Source organism: Sapajus apella, unplaced genomic scaffold (assembly GCF_009761245.1).
Source record: "Sapajus apella isolate SASKATOON/1434 unplaced genomic scaffold, GSC_monkey_1.0 scaffold19, whole genome shotgun sequence".
In the NCBI taxonomy this organism is placed as follows: domain Eukaryota; kingdom Metazoa; phylum Chordata; class Mammalia; order Primates; family Cebidae; genus Sapajus; species Sapajus apella.
The window spans coordinates 25,837,751-25,854,495 of record NW_022436959.1 but is presented as its reverse complement, the minus strand read 5'-3'; the positions used below and the strand labels follow the sequence as shown (position 1 = coordinate 25,854,495).

Genomic DNA, 16,745 nt, shown 5'->3' with positions numbered 1-16,745 from the left:
ACTATAATTTTCCTTCATGAGAATAGGACAATTTAGGAGTTTTAGTTTGAAAGAAGTCTATGTACCAAAAAGTGCGAATATAATCTTAGTGTGCTTTTATTGGTATTTTGTATCAAGAACAAGGATGGTTTGACCTCGTCTGGTGTGCCATTTTTAGTTCTGGGCATTTCTTCTGATGCCTGGAATTATAGGAAGTTTGTGAACCTCAAATCTTTGTGTATAAAAGGCAAGCTTAGATAGTAATAAAAGTTGTATGAAGAACCATGATGGAATCAGGGATATTTTGTTTGAAAAGAAGGTGTGGGATATCTTGGGAACTTTTCTTTAAACATTTAAAGATTAATAGAGTTTGAGTATTCCTTATCTGAAATGCCTGCAACTAGAAATGTTTTGGATTTTGGATTTTTAAAAATTTTGGAACATTGATATTAGATAATTACCAGTTAAATGTATTTAATTTGAAATGTTCCAGTATGCATCACATTGACACTCAAAAAATCTTGGATTTTTGAACATTCCAAATTTCAGATTTTCAGCTTAGGGATGCTCAACCTGTAATATGGAAAAAGATGTATGAATTATTCTCTGTATTTGTAGAAGAGAAATGGAGACTCATGTCATATATTTAGGCTGCAGACTTCAGCTCAATAAACTTACAATTGGCACAGTCCAGTGGTTAAGAGGACAGGCCCTGGAGTCTGACAGGCATGCCTGCTTTGCCATCCAAGTCTCGATATTATCATTTTACAATTGATATTATCTTACCTCATTGAAGCATCGTGAAAATGAGATAATGATGCATGCCAAACGCTTAGTTCAGTTAATGGAGTAAACTCAAAACAAATAATTGTATCCTTAATAGCAATTGTCTCCTCCTACCTTCTCTGCTAAATCACATGGATTTTCTATTGCTCTCTCATGTATTTCAGTTACTTAGGGAGATGTCCTATCTGTCCCACCAGTCAATACCCTCAAAAGAACTATTTATAAAATGTCTTCACTTCCTCACCTACAACTTGTCCTTCCACAAACTTCTGTATTCACCCACTCCACTCACCCAGTTCTGACAAAAGTCAGCAGTGACTCAAGTGCCAAATATAATACTTTCTAGTTTTCATCTCATTTTGCCTTGTCTACAATATTTTGACAAGTTCTTTTCTTATTCTTGGCCTTTATATCACTCTCTCCTTGTTCGCTTCCATTTCTGCATGAACGTTATGCTTTGCAGATTCATCTCTGTGTTTTCATTCATTAAATATTGGTGTTTCTCAGGGTTGTCTCTACATAGCACTCTGAGTGATCTTATTGAGCTGAGAGCTGGTGACTTACAAATTCTGAATCTAAATTTTGAACTTCTCTATTAATTTTTATTATTTTTTTGAGACAGGGTCTCACTCTGTTACCCAGGCTGTACAGTGGCACAATCTCAGCTCACTCAACCTCTGCCTCCTGGGTTCAAGCGATTCTTGTACGTCAGCCTCCTGCGTAGCTGGGATTACAAGTGGCTACCACCATGCCCAGCTTATTTTTATTTTTTGTATTTTTAGTGGAGACAGGGTTTCGCCATGTTGGCCAGGCTGGTCTTGAACTCCTGACCTCAAATGATCCGCCTGCCTTGGCCTCTCAGAGTACTGGATGACAGGTGTGAGCCACTGCACCTGGCCTTCTACTGCATTTAGACTCCAGTGTATAGTTTCCTCCTTGCATAAGTCCACTTGGATGTCCCATAGTCACCTGAAACTTAAAGTTGCTCGCAAATGCAATCTTTATTCTACACGCTCAGTCTTAGTAAATGGATAAGTAAGCTGGCACCTGGGAATTACTTTTTTATCAATCTCTTTATCCAAAAGGTTATGAAGTGCTACCAATTCAAACTTGTGAACATATCTTGATGAAATCTCCTTCTCATATCTATTACTCATTCCTTTATTCAGCTCTCATTTTATTTTTTTCTGAGCAATGCATTAGTCTTCTAATTAGTTTCCAACCTTACCCTGATGGCCGCCAGAGTGATTTTTCTATGTAATTTTCAGCTTAAAATGCTTTAATTTCAAACTCTGTGGTATAATATTAAAACTCTCTAAAAATGTTTAAAGGAAGATTATACTGATCATAGCATTTATAAAACATATTAAATGTATTCTTATTATTTTGTTTTTACTTAAAATTTTGTAAGGAAGGCAGAAGTGGTGTTATTCTCTTCCCCTTATATAGAAGAGAAAACCAAAGTATAGGGAGGCTCAGTGACTTGCTCTCAGACACCAAGCTGGTAAGTGATGAGCACGAGCTGGAACCCAGGCCTTCTCTTTACAAGCTCCTGCTTACATTGCATTATGGCGTGGGCCATGATGAAGTATATTTTTACCGTGTGCAATGTTTTGTATCCTGCTTCTTTTCCATGAATATTATAAACCTTTTCTATGTCAAAAATTCTTCACTAACATAAAACTGAAAATCAGCATACAATTTAGAATTTTCAGTGTTTCAGTATGAATGTAACATATTTCCTCTAACATCCCCTAAGAACGAACACACACACACACATACACACACACACACACATACACACACACACACACACACTTCACAGTTCTCTTTTTAATTCAGAGTGAACTATCCAAATAACAGACAGATATAGTCACAAAGGATAAAGTACAAAAAATAATTGATTCAGAACTATACACTAAACTTTATATATTTATAATTTGATACCAATTTTATTAGCAAAGAGTATAGAATAAAATTCTTTGTGACAAAGAAGAGTAGTTTTTCTCATAAAAATGAGGAGTATATATAATGGATGAAGGATAATCAAAACTTGCCATATACAGTTAGTAGGGAAATCTCAATGATTAATACTTATTTAATCACAGAAACTTAAAAAGTTATATAAAATCAATCTTACCTATATATTAAAATTGATTACAATTTACCCATGGATCCAACACCTTTTTAGATGGAAAAATTTTTATTAATTGACTTATGAAAAAAACACTACCTATTAAATTTAGGTACTGTTGCTTAAAGATATCTACAGAATTCTTACCTGAATGTTTCCTTGCAATAGAAGTAGAAATCTATAGAGACCCTGATAAGCAGAATATATTCATAACTTACATAACATTTCATCCATGTGCTTTTTTGAGCATTATGCAATATTTAATTTACATCAGGCTTTCCAAGTTACTTACATTTATGAGATTTCTTTCCAGTGGGTGTTTCCATATGACTTTTAAAATAACTGTTAAAACTTTCCTGTTTTTGCAAACTACCAGGTTTTTAATCAAGAGTACATTCTTGTATGTATGAGACCCACCTTAAGTGTACATTATCATGTCCTTTAGAGTATCTGAGAGAAATGAATGTATTACCACGTTTTATACATTTATAGATTTTATTCTCAGAAGTTCTTTGACGTATTCAAGAACTAAAAACACTGAGGCTATTCCCCCATTTTTTTATACTCATACGGTTTTCCCTCCAGTATGAATTAATATATTCTAAAAGAATTGGGAAAATTGCATACTTTCCCATATTCCTTAAATTCATAGGTTTCTCTTAAGACTTTTTTATGTGTGTGATTGAACATATGCTTTCAACCAATATCTGTGATGTTGCAATCAATTGCATAAAAGTTTACCAATATTGATTAATTAGGATCGCTACACTGGAATTACTTGGTTAAAGGGCACTGACATTTTAAGACTCGATATATATTGCTAGATTTCTTGTATGTCAGTATCTTTTCCTTATTAACAAATCTGCATACTATAATTAAAAATATTTCTCAAACACTTTGTTGCCTATGATTTCTAAGAGGATAGATAGCATTTGTTTTTCTTTTAACATTTACAGCATTTTCCCAGACATGCCAAGAACATTTTGATATATTTAGAAGAGATACAGAGATGTTTCATTATGGTAATAGAAAGTTGGGGTGGTTCTGACTCTGGAATCGCAGTTTTCTCAGACTAGCTTCTCTTTTTCCATGAAGTTTCTGAGTCTGATCATATTGCATAATATCTAAGGAGACGACGGAGGAGGTTTTGCTGTTGAGCAACCCACTATTCTTAGGCAGAATTTTCTCATCCACTTAGGATTTGTTGTATAATTCTATAATGAGCAAATCACGAACCCCCTTCAGAGGCTTTTGCACATGTCCTCACTGCCTGGGACCTCTGTTTCCTCTCAGTTGTCACATCCTTTATATTTCTTCTTCATGCGCCCAGATCAGCATGACTTCTTCCATGTTCTAGCACTCTTTATCATTTTTACTCTACTTAATTTTTCTCAGTGGCATTTTCCCACCACAGTATATTGTACTTCCTTATTTCCTTATTCCCTTTCCCCTCATTAGAATATGCTCCATAAACACAAGTTTTGTCATTGTTCATCTCATCTATGTCTTCAAAGCCTAGGATGGTGTCTGGTGTATAATAGATTCTCAGTAATTATTATGAAATGAATGAATGGGTGGTGATGCATACCACATGCCACTGCCGGTATTCAGTAAATACTTATACCACATCTTTTCGTTTGAGAGAAGATGGTTTTCTCAGACTTCCAGCTTTAATTGTCTGCAATTTCCTCCACACTGTACAGTAGTATAAATATAGTTTGCCAGAAGTTATCACATTAGCGAAACAATTGAGGAATGTTAGAAACTAAGTCTTTTTATGTGGTGAATAACATTCTCATTACACCTGTCCTGGATTGACCATTGATACTAGGTTTCCCATATTTTTCAACTTCCTCCAACTGTCCCTGGATGAAAGATGAAAGCTTCTGATGTGTTTATTGTTCTTGTTCTTCATAGCCAAGCTCCAACAGGATACTTTGGGATATACATAGCAATAATCCAATTAGGCAAGCATTTTTCCATTTTTTTCCCCCAGAGGGCTTTGATGTACATTCCCCCCCCCCCCCCCCCCACTTACTTATTAGCTTCAAAAATTGAGGCTGGATATATAATCAGAAAGGCAATTACCAGTTCTCTGAGCTTCCGAGTTGATGTTTTATGGTTTTCTAAGTCTACATGAGCTGCAAAACTTTTGCTCATTATTTGGTAAGCACCGACCAGAAAAGGGACCTTTTTTTTTTTTTTTTTTTTTTAAAGCTGTTTTCCCTAATTTTTCAGAAACCTTTTTTTTTTTTTTTTTTTTTTCCCCCGGTTCATTAAATTTAACTTCAGGCAATTGCTAAAATGTAAGATAACTCCTTTTTTGTTATTCCTTTGGCACATCCAAAGTACAGTTTCACATTAGCAACAATGAGCCAGAGGGTTAAAAAAAAATTAGTTACTTTGGAAGATAGGGACTTAGGCAGAAAAAAAGGTCCACTCCAAAAGGACAAATGTTTAGCTTCATTTTTACTTTTATTTATACAGAAGGACCCTCATTTATAATTGCTTTTAAAATTGGCTTTATAAGTACATGGTTAGGAGGAAACATTTTGAGTTTTATACTAAAGACCTTGACTCTCAACTTCCAATCAGTAGTTTGTTTCAGGCTGGTTGCGGTCGCTCATGCCTGTAATCCCAGCACTTTGGGGGACCAAGGTGGGTGGGTGGCTTGAGCCCAGGAGTTCAAGACTAGCCTTGGAAACATAGAAGGACCCTGTCTCTGCCAACAGCAACAACAATAAAACATTAACCGGTGTGGTGGCATGCATCTATAGTCCCAGTTACTTGGGAGGCTGAGGTAGGAGGACTGATTTGAGTCTAGGAGGCCAAGGCTGTAGTGAGCTTATTAAGCCATTGCACTGGGCACATGACCTTGTGTCAAAAAACAAAAAGTGGTGTGAAACATTAAAAATAAACAGCTTGAGGGCCATTTAAAAAAGATAACTAAGAAATATTTTATGAGTATGTGTGCTGAGATTTCTTACTAATGTTAGCAGTCCCCAATTCTGACAAATTAAGGACAGAAATAAGATCCTATAGACAAGATCTTGTGTTATTTATTTTAACTTCCAATCCACAAAACACAGTGGACAGTGTTTCTCTCTACTTATATTGTTTTAATACTTTAGCAAATACCCCAAATATCCTTGTACTATATTATCATGCATATTTTATATTAATCATTTATCCATCACTCCTCTATTCACACATACACACATGTACATATAATACACAAAATCTTTATCTGTCATTCATCTGTCTACTTCTAGATATTGGAGTCAGTTTTAGAAGTGGAATTACTAGGTTAAAGGGTATGTTTATTTATAATTAAAAATAGTTTTACATTGCCCTTTATTGACTTGATTGTCAATTAATACTTCCTCTATTAGAAATAAAAAACAACAAAACTTTTGATTTTCTTATATACTTGATAAGATAGCAGATGGTCACATTTTAATTTCCCCATCTATTGCATCATTGTTTTAAATAACATTTCTTTAATTATAAATGATCATGAGAATCTTTTTGGTAAGTTCAAAAGCTACTTATATTTTCTTCTTTGTTCTTCTAGCCCTCTTCCATATCCTGACAGAAAATGAAACGGAACTTTCAATAGAGGTTTTTAGTCCTTTCTTGGTTTCCTTTTCTTAACAAGCTTTGTAAAATATGCGGGATCTGACCATTGTCAGAGGTAGCTACTGCTCTTAATACTTGTATACCAATGGACTGCACCTATGCTTGGCATTATAATCTAAGTAAGATAATATACCAATTTATTGCTACATCTACTTTCATTATAAACCCATAATTACATTGAAATGTGTTTCTGGCTAGGAATTGTTGATTTTTGAAAGCCAATACGATGCCTGATCTGAAGAGAATAACATCAAAGCCCTCTTTAGTTTTTATTACTGAACAAATATTGTCATCATGTTTTTGCAACATGCATTTATATCACGATCACTTCCAGACAAAGCCTCAGTCTATCATTGCAGGAGACATTTTAATTTGATTTTCCTGTAGATATTACATATAAAGATTAAAATTCATGAGCATATCAAAATTAACTTTAAGTGTCATTTATATGTCTCAGATTATAATTCTGTCTACTGTACCTCCTTCTACAGCCATGGTGCTTTTCTATTCAACTTATTTTATAAACCATTTTTTCCCCATAGATAGCAAGGTGGTGCCATCAAAAGAAAAGACATATACTCTTTGGCAAACAAATTGTACAAAGTGATAAACATTAAAATAACCGCTCCCCAACAGACAAATACTATAAATGAGTGAACCTTTCATAAAGATACACTGTGAAAGGGCACAGTTATACTTCCGCTGTCAGCATGGCTGCTGGAGGGTCACTGGGGATGTGGCTTGACAGGATTGTCACTAAACTCCCTGTGTTTATAAAAGACTGGGTCACAGGTCCACACTGTCCCCTAAGATGTTTGCTTTCCCCTCTGTAGTACTTTCTGGACTTATGGGCTGACTACGATTTTGAAATTCCTTTTACCTCTCAAGGAAATCAAGACATCGTTTTTGACAAGGAAAGGATTTTAAATGGTCTATTAATGTATTTACATAGTTGCTGAATGTCCTCCTCTATTGTTCCAAAGCAAATTATGAGAATTTGGCAAGCACTTTGAATTATTACTCTATTCTGTTTTTTTCCATTTTATTTCTGCTCGGAAGGAAATTGTATATAATTTGATTATTACTGACATCATAAAATCAATTAATGTCATTTAGGATTGAATAGTATAATCAAACTGTTTTTATATCCGGGATCAAAGGCTTTTTAGGAATTTGAAATTGTCCTTTGCTTAATGTTCCAGTATTCCAACCTCTCTCACCTATTCCCCCGGAATAATTTCCCATTAATTTAATTTAATTCACTTAAATTCCAATTGAGTGAAAACTACAATAGGATTCTGTCTTTTACAGACCCTGTTTTCCATATAGTATTGTAAATCTCATTGCCCACATCTTACTTGAGTATCCTTAGCCATTTAATATCACTCCTCTCTGATGCCAGCCTCAGTTACTATTGTTCTGTTTTTCTTTAACTGCTCGGTCACTGTTCTGTTCTTGTCAGCATTGTGCATTATAAGTGTTTAGGGTAACATATATCTGGCTAGTGAAATGAATATAAGATTTATTTATGAGAGTAGAGTACGGACGGCTTTAAGCTATGGATGAATTAGTTGGTTTCTTAACCCTAGTGGCCTCTTCATAATTGATCTGCTATTTATTATCTACTCTTATATATTATCTACTCTTATATATTATCTACTCTTTAGTCATAAACCTCATGGTTCACTAATTCTTTTGGTCATTTATTCACCCAACAAGAAATCATAATTTTTACTATGTGTTGGGTACTATTCCAGGCAAGAAACAAAACAGATAAAGACCTGGCCTCCCTCATTGTGTGAGAGAGAGGAAAAAACAAACAATAGAAAAATATGTATGTCAGGTGCCATAAAGAAAACAAAAGAAGGGCAGGAGAACAGAGAGTGATGAGATGGTCAAGGAAGGCTTCTCAGAGGGGTGGCATATGAGCAGAGACCCACCCTAAGTGGGGGAGCAGCCGCGCCTGTATCAAGGAGAAGAGTTTCCAGGCAGAGGCGGTAAAAATGGCAAAGTTCTGAGGAGACTGTGTAGTTTAATGCAAGGTTGGGCTCCAGCTTCATTAATTCCATTATCACTGTGCTCAAGGGTGAGCATGAGTGGGAATGAGTGGGTATAGGGGCTCGCTAGGATAGAGAAAGAATATCCAGCCTCCCAGCAGGCGGTGGGGCAGTGAGGTGGTTACGGCCATGGTGGGGGATCCTCTGCCTGAGATGAAAAAAAGAATAGATTGTGGAGAAGTAGAATCCCCAAAAATATTTTTCATTCTTTACTGAAAGTTAAAATTTAGGGCTGAGTATGGTGGCTCATTCCTGTAATCCCAGGCGTGGGATTACGTGGGAGTTTGGGAGGCTGAGGCGGGTGGATCACGAGGTTGGGAGATCGAGACCATCTTGGCTAACATGGTGAGAACCCGTCTCTACTAAAAATACAACAAATTAGCTGGGCGTGGTGGCACACACCTGTAGGCCCAGCAACTTGGGAGGCTGAGGCAGGAGAATCACTTGAACTCAGGGGGCGGAGGTTGCAGCGAGCCGAGATGGCACCACTACACTCCAGCCTGGGCCACAGTGCAAGGCTCCATCTCAAAATAAACAACAACAATAACAAAACTTAGTTGATGGCCTAAAATTAACAACCATATTGGTATCATCAGAATTGCTATTTGAAAATACATGTAATAGAAGGTCAAATCCAAATAGTCACACCTATATGAAAAGATGAAAAGTTGCTCAAGTTTGCTATTAGTCAAGGAAATGAAAGCAATGAGAGGGACTGATGTTTGATGAGCTTGGTTTCAAATTTTGGTAACTCTGATACTTTGATAACTCTTATTGTTACCAAAAAGCTATAGAATTTGCCTTAGGTATTGCCAGAGACAGGATGAAGGACATTTTACAGTGTTTGAAAACAGTAATAGAAAAAATGAAGTTGTTTCTCAATTGTATCTACCAGATTCACCCCATTTCTCTCTTCCTCTGTCACTCTCTCCCATCTCACTCCCCACTACCATCATATTTATAATGTCATATGATCAAGGAGAAAAATATGACAGGACACACATCAGATTGTTAATGAGTTGACTTAGCTGGGAGATGCTATGGAAGCAGGTGAAAGGGGAACAGGAAGTCACCTAAAAACACTACAGTATCAGAAGCCTGACTACATTTATGCATTTTTGTATGTGTACAATATCTTTTCAGAGTAACTGGCACTGATGGAGGTATAAACTGAAGTGTGCGTGTTACAGAATATATACAAACTTTAATGAAAGAATCACTAGGGACACAGCAGTTGCAAAAATAAAATGTAGACCAGTCATGTTCATATTTGTGTTTGTAGGGCATACATTGGAATTGTAAAAGAAATGAAGTTAGATATTTGACTATGAAAGTCCAGATATCTAGAAAAAAATCTGTGTGATGCATTGAAAATTTTTTTCACCTAGTTTCACTTGTAATGAGTATACAGAAAATAAACGAACTAGAAATTACCATTTTTCCATCAAGCATGGGAGGCTAGCTACATGTTTTGAGTGGTTCACAGATTGAGGGCTTAAGCAGCTCCCTACTTAATCATATTTTAGCAAATGGCTATTTCAGAAAATGTTTAAACTGCAAACTACCCCGGAAGTAATTTGTCTTAAGTTATGCATCCCATCCTGAATCTGTTTAAGTGTGAGCTTCTGCCTTGACTTTTCGGATTGTTTTTTTGTGGGTAGACACAGGGATAAGAGACAGTGGGGGTGGGGGGGCCTTGCCTTGTGACTGATTGGGTGAGAAGAGCTGTACTCTGCTGTAGAGGGTTTCACCATCCTCTGCTGCTGCCCTTTTTGAATTGACTGGAAACTAGGAAATCCTTTGTCCATGATTCATCTGGAGGCCTCAGTCGACTTTCAAAGTAAAAGTTTGCATTTCTTGAACTTTCTACATCCGAGTTGTTACAAGACCCAGAAAAGGGCAATACAGTAGTAAAAGGATTTAGATATTCACTGGAAAAAGATTTTAATCCTTATTTAAGAAGCAGTTGATGCAAATCAAAACACTGATACACATGATTAGAATGAAAATGATTTCCATGTTTATGTTTGTCAGCAATATAATTATTTACAAATAACCCATATGAAAATGTAAAAAAGCATATTACATCTTCACATGCCATCTGTATTGACTGAATAAAGCTTAGTGACATTATTTGCAAATCAGTAGTTAATTGTACATAGACATTTTGTGCGTTAAAAAGGAAATGTACATAATTTAAAATAAATTACATTACACAATTTACAAAGTAATATTAACAAAAATTCTTAGACAGCTGCCTCCTTATTTAAACAAAATAAATATTCAGGTAGTTAAATTAACATAAAATACACATTTAGGGAATAATTTATAGAAAGACAGATTGCAAATTTAATAAAGTTATATTTTACAGTGATAGATACTGATCTCTTCAAATCTCTGTGATAGAAATGGGAGAAAAAAGTACCAGAAAGAGGGAATCTAAATGTTTACTTTCTAAAAATAAACACAAACAGATTTCTAAAAAATAGTTGGGGAAAGTTTAATAGTAGGTAATCTAGAAACTATGTGTTAAAAACAGAATAAATCTACAAAACACAACAATAAGACTGACAGTTACATCCTAAAAAATGTAGAGATTTTTGATCACTGAGAGATCTGACTTGGTAGAAACACAAAAAAATAAAAATGCAAAATTAACTGTTTACTATTTGTTTTATTCATTTAATAATCTAGACATAACCATTTTTCAGTGTCCCTGCTAGATATAGGATTATCATAACACACTGCACACCATCATTTTTATAAAAGAATAACTGTTTGCTTGGCCCACACACTGGTTTCTGATGCCCGAAATCCTGTCTTGCAGCCAGGGCTGCCTGAGGGCAGGACCAGCGGCGACTCTTATTTCCAGAACAGCCAGATGTGGTTCTCACAACAAAACTAGTCCCAAGAAATATTACATTGCGACAAGATTCCTCACAGATTTGCTCAAGGACTACTGTTTTTTCAACACCCTCAATCTTAGAGCAGAAATAGAAGAGGAACCCATACTAGAATTAGGTATTATTTTTATAAATAGTGAGACCAGATCATTGGGGAATCGTGCTTCGCATGCGCTATTCAGACCCACATCAGCTTTAGAACAGACTCGTCCTTCTGTTTGGTACTGAAAGGTACAGGCCTCCCTCACTGTCTTGTGGTGTGGAATGTGAACGAAGACTCCAGGTGGAGACAGGAGGATATGGGGTAATCTAAAGCAAGTGTAGGCATGGACATTTTTACAGAAAAGGGCTTTTTTATTCTTGCATGGCTTCCACATTTTTCCTTCCCCCTTTATTCATTTCTTTGACTAGTGAGTTTGATGTGTGTCAGGATATTCACACTCTGAGTGAGTGACACTTTGATTCTAATAGGGAAGGAAATACAGGAATTCTCTACTTTTTTTTTTTTTTTAAATTAGGCATATTGAGAGGAAAGTGGTTCTGAGGGAAGTAGATAAGAATAGCTATTCCCCTCCCAAATTTTTAGAAGGAACAGGAAGAATAAGATTTTGATGAAATTCCAGTAAAATATTTAACTCATTATATTGAGAGTAGAACGAGACCAAGCAGAGAAAATAATCAGAAAGGAGGAAAGATAGAGGTGGTTGGGGGAGGTAAATAAATATGTGAGAGGCATACTCAATTCCTGTAGAAGTAAGACGTCAGTTTCTCTTGAAATGCCCAGGAATTTAACAGGGGTCTGATTAAGCTAAAATGACCACTGCCACCTACCTCAGGGTAGTGCGGGGAAAAATCAAACTCCTAACACCATGGCCTAAAAACATGTATGTTACATATGGAAAAATACAAACCCCATCTAAAACCAAACCTAGAGTAAAAGTCAACATGTTTAAGTGCTATCTTTACTCATTAAATATTTTTTCCTTCTTTTGGACGTCTTAAGTATCTATGTATACAAAAGCCATTACTAACTTTTTTTTTACAGTGCCAAGCAGAGTGTCTTACATGTCAATACATATTTGCCTTAAGTAATTTGTGCTTTGTTATAAGTAATGAAAAACATGCTTTTATGCACTCTTTTTTAATTCACTTAAGCTACACCATAGTGTCCTCAAAAAAAAAAAGCTTTGAAATGAAGATTATAGTTAATATATTGGATGAGGTACTGATGAATAAGCAAATCAGCCCCTTTCAAAAGAGATCAGTTAGTCTTCTTCTATATGGTTTCTATTGAAATAGTCAAGCAAAATCATATAATACTGTGTTAAACTTGTTCCGCCCTTTTCTTTTTAAAACCAGTAAGACGTTCATACTAGGGAACAGCAGTTCTACATCTTTTTAGCCTCACAGACCATTTCCATAAGGCAAAAGTGTCAATAGAGAAGTTTCTACTATATTCCCCTCCCAAATTTTTAGAAGGAACAGGAAGAATAAGATTTTGATGAAATTCCAGTAAAATATTTAACTCATTATTGACTTATGCCAGAAACAAAAATAAGGCCATTTTCATATTATAAACATGAATATAATAAACTTCCATTTGTCCAAAATAGCCAGATTGCTACATTCTTTTCACCTTTCTACCAAGAGGTTGTCCAGTGTTTATTTATTCTAACAGTGATCTTCCAATATGTACTCTAATATTAGGTAATGTTAAACCTAATTTCTTCTCTCTCTCTCTCTCGTGTGTGTGTGTGTGTGTGTGTGTGTGTGTGTTGTAAAATCCAATCAATTTATGAAAAAATGTCTTGTATTTTTCATAACATTTTGTAATTTGGATTTTCTAATTCTTATAGGTGGGATGATACTAATTTTTTCTGAATTAGTGACATTTTATAATATCATAAGTATAGCTTTAGTAGGAACAGTATTTTAATTCTAGCCCACATTTTAAAATTATAAGGTATTGCGCACATTTCATAAGAGGGTTAGTTGAATTTTTCAAGTAACCACAATAGATTCTTTCTTAATCATTTTGGACAAGTGGAGTTTATGCTATTCAAAGACATCAACTTGAGGATTATCTGGAAGACCCCTGAGTATAAACATTGACAATCACAGTTTTAGAGTAACAATATTATTTTTTCTTCCTCTTTAATAAGACAGATAAAATGGATTTTGGATTTATATATTTTTTGTTTGTTTGTTTAAATCCTTGGTTTAAAGTAAAATTCTATCTTCCTGACTACCTGTTGTCTTTGAAATGGTTTACATCGCCTAATATAGTGAATATTGAATAAGAAATTAGTGCTTACTGCATTTAGTTCTTATTGAAAGACAAATATTTTCATTTTGGGGACAATGACATTCTAACGTGATGTCTTTTATAAGCTTTGCAAATACTCTAATGAACAGCAGGGGGAGGTCACACTCCAGTATGAAGGTAAAATACCTTCTAAATCCAAACCACTTTTACAGAACACTGCTGTTTAAAATAAAACAGCACGTTATGCTATTTTTCAAAAAACCTGAAAAGCTAGTGTCCTCCTCTCTTGCAGAGGTTGTTGCTATAATGTTGCCTGAAAAATGGTATTGCTTTTTAATGGCACCTTTTGAATTTTCATATGAAAGAAGTCTGCTGAGTTAAGTATTGTTCCACTCCCAGGGCTACATCTTTAAAAAATACAGCTACTTCTGATACAGTGGTAAATGTAATGACTGTAAATTCTCACATCTGAAATTAAACACTGAACATAGTGAGTAAATGAATGAAAAAGAAAGATGACACCATGGAGAGTTAGCATTAAAAAACACCCAGAACCAGGCGTCAGCAAAATTTGACCTGCAGAGGTGGCCTACTGGCAGTTTTTGTAAAGAAAGTTATATGGGAAAACAGTCATGTTCATTCTTTTATTTATTATGGTTGCATTAGCAGAATGGCAAAGTTGAGAAATTGCAACATAGAGCTTGCTGAAAATAGTTTCTATATAGTCCTTTACAGAAAAAGTTCGCCACTCTTGGTCTAGAGATGTAATGAAGTCTTGGACAAGATATTTATTCTTCTCTCTTAAAAATTTGAAATCATGCATTGAAAAGATGGCTTCAAATTTTGTCAGTGAGAAAGACAAAAGACTATGGATTTTAAAATAGTGCCTCCAAGACAGACATTCAATCTGAAACTGAGAAATCAAATTAGAGAGAAAGAAAAATCAACATATAATTTTGATTTCCTTTAGTTACAAAAGTCATTGATACATTATTTTCTCCATCTGCTCAAAATTACAAAGACATCCAGTTCCTTTTTTTCTTTTCTTTTCTTTTCTTAACAAAGATAACAAATATAAAAATCTAGTCATAAACAGCCTTCAAAGAACAATTACAAACCAACTAGAAGAATCCACCTTTTAGAGGGTTAAGGGGTAGGGACTTCAACACTTAAATTACCGCCATGTTGTCAATTTCACAATGGCTGCAGTGATGAGGAAGAGTGTGTACAGCAGGTGTAATAGCTGATTTCATCTTGCTGCCATCCAAGCTGAACTTTACTCTCTTCAGGATACAAGAACTTGCAAATGTCTTCATGACACTCTTGGCACAGATGTCTTCATCCCATATGAAAAGAGGCAGTTTATATGGCAATACTGGGTAAGTGCCTATCATGCTGCACTAATATAGTGCAAAAATGTGCCTTCCATATAGCAAAAAAGATGCAGGCAACCAGTTTGAAAATCAGGGAAAGTAGAAACATATTAACACAAGTAAATTAGTTTTCCAGACAATAACCACTATAAAATACTGAACTTGAGGACTCTTTCTTCTAAGACACTAGTACTTGTCCAGCATTCTTACTTTGGAGAGAGACAAGAATGGAGTCTTAAAAAAGAGTCCTTGTCTCTGAAATGCAGGTCAATAAAATCTACCATCGACCACCAAGATGCTGAATTTATTCAGTGGGTTTTCTGCTTAGCTTAGAGCTTGTTAGGCATTGTTAAAATTGCTTATTAACAAGTACATAATCTGACATAATGTGCATCAACACATGTTGTTAATTTAACTATAGTATTGTGGAGATCTTGGTAGAAACTCGTCATGCTAGAAAGTTTTATGGATTAACACTGCAGACAGTCTTGTATCAGGCATCCTACCTGATCAATCCCACCATTATTTTTTAGAGATGAAGGTGGATTTTCGTTGGTAGACTTCAGAAAATATGACATAAAACTTTCAGAATGCAGCATGTATTCAACTAAATCTCCTATAATTCTCACAGTTGATGTATGTAAGTGGTACTGTGTTGAATATCTCCAGTGGCAGTATGATTTTCACTCTTGTCTTTATGACGCCCTTTTTAAAAATTGAAATGTATTTTAATCCACACAGTTTGGATCCGTGTGTTGTGGCCTCTGGACATCTACTATGAAGTCAGAAAGCCGAAACTGGTTGTTGCCAGGAGAAGTTATATGTTACATGTCAGCATCTCCATCATAGGCTAAGGTTAAAGGTTTCAGTCGGTTGTTTTGCCTTCGTTGGGGTTTCTTTGGCTTTTTGCTGCAGAACAAATAATTAAAATTGGGAGAAAGAAAATCAGTCTCTAATTGTAAATGTGACTGCTTTCAGTGAAAAAACGTAAAAATAAATTGATAAATCAAAATCGCCTCGTTGGCTACACTGCCTAAAGTCCACCTTAGAATTTGATTTTCTGATCTCCCTGAATTTCAGTTTTATGCTTTGAATAAACTCTAAGTAAACTTCAAGTGTTTAACTATCCTGCAAAAGATAAATTATCCAAGTGGAATTATTTCAGTATTAACAACAGAAATAATATCATAGTCTAGTCATTTTCCTTTGGCAAGAAACCTTTATAAATAATACATAATTTATAAATAACACATGTTTTAAAAGATAGTTGAATATGATTAAGTATTACTATAATATCTTTCTCCATTAGAATTCAATATAAAAATCGACAGTTCACCATAACCAGTACAAAGCAATTCTCTTAAAAGTATGCAAGAGAATATGCTTGAGAAGATGACCTGCAGGAAGTTCTTGCTCGTTGTTAGATACGAAATGGCTCAGATTTGGTAGCTTTTAGCTCATCTAAGACTAAAGCCGTGTTTACTTGGAAATCATGTGAACACGAGATAAATGTAGAATACTGATTTGAGAAATTAGTTTGCTGTTTCTGTGTTATGATTAACTGAAAGTCTTTTCTCTGAAATAGAGACGTTATGTATCTCTTTGGAT

At 35.1% G+C, this 16,745-nt stretch overlaps 1 protein-coding gene across 4 annotated transcripts in view; it reads right to left on the bottom strand.

Moving 5' to 3' along the window:
• Positions 1-12,530: 12,530 nt before the first annotated feature.
• Positions 12,531-16,745, bottom strand: part of THSD7A (thrombospondin type 1 domain containing 7A) — a 491,756-nt gene continuing 487,541 nt past the window's right edge. For all 4 annotated transcript variants that reach the window (XM_032286742.1, XM_032286743.1, XM_032286744.1 and 1 more), the window contains one exon: positions 12,531-16,046. In XM_032286742.1, coding sequence (XP_032142633.1) covers positions 16,003-16,046 — 44 coding nt within the window. In that variant the 3' untranslated portion in view covers positions 12,531-16,002. The remainder of the gene's footprint in view (positions 16,047-16,745) is intronic.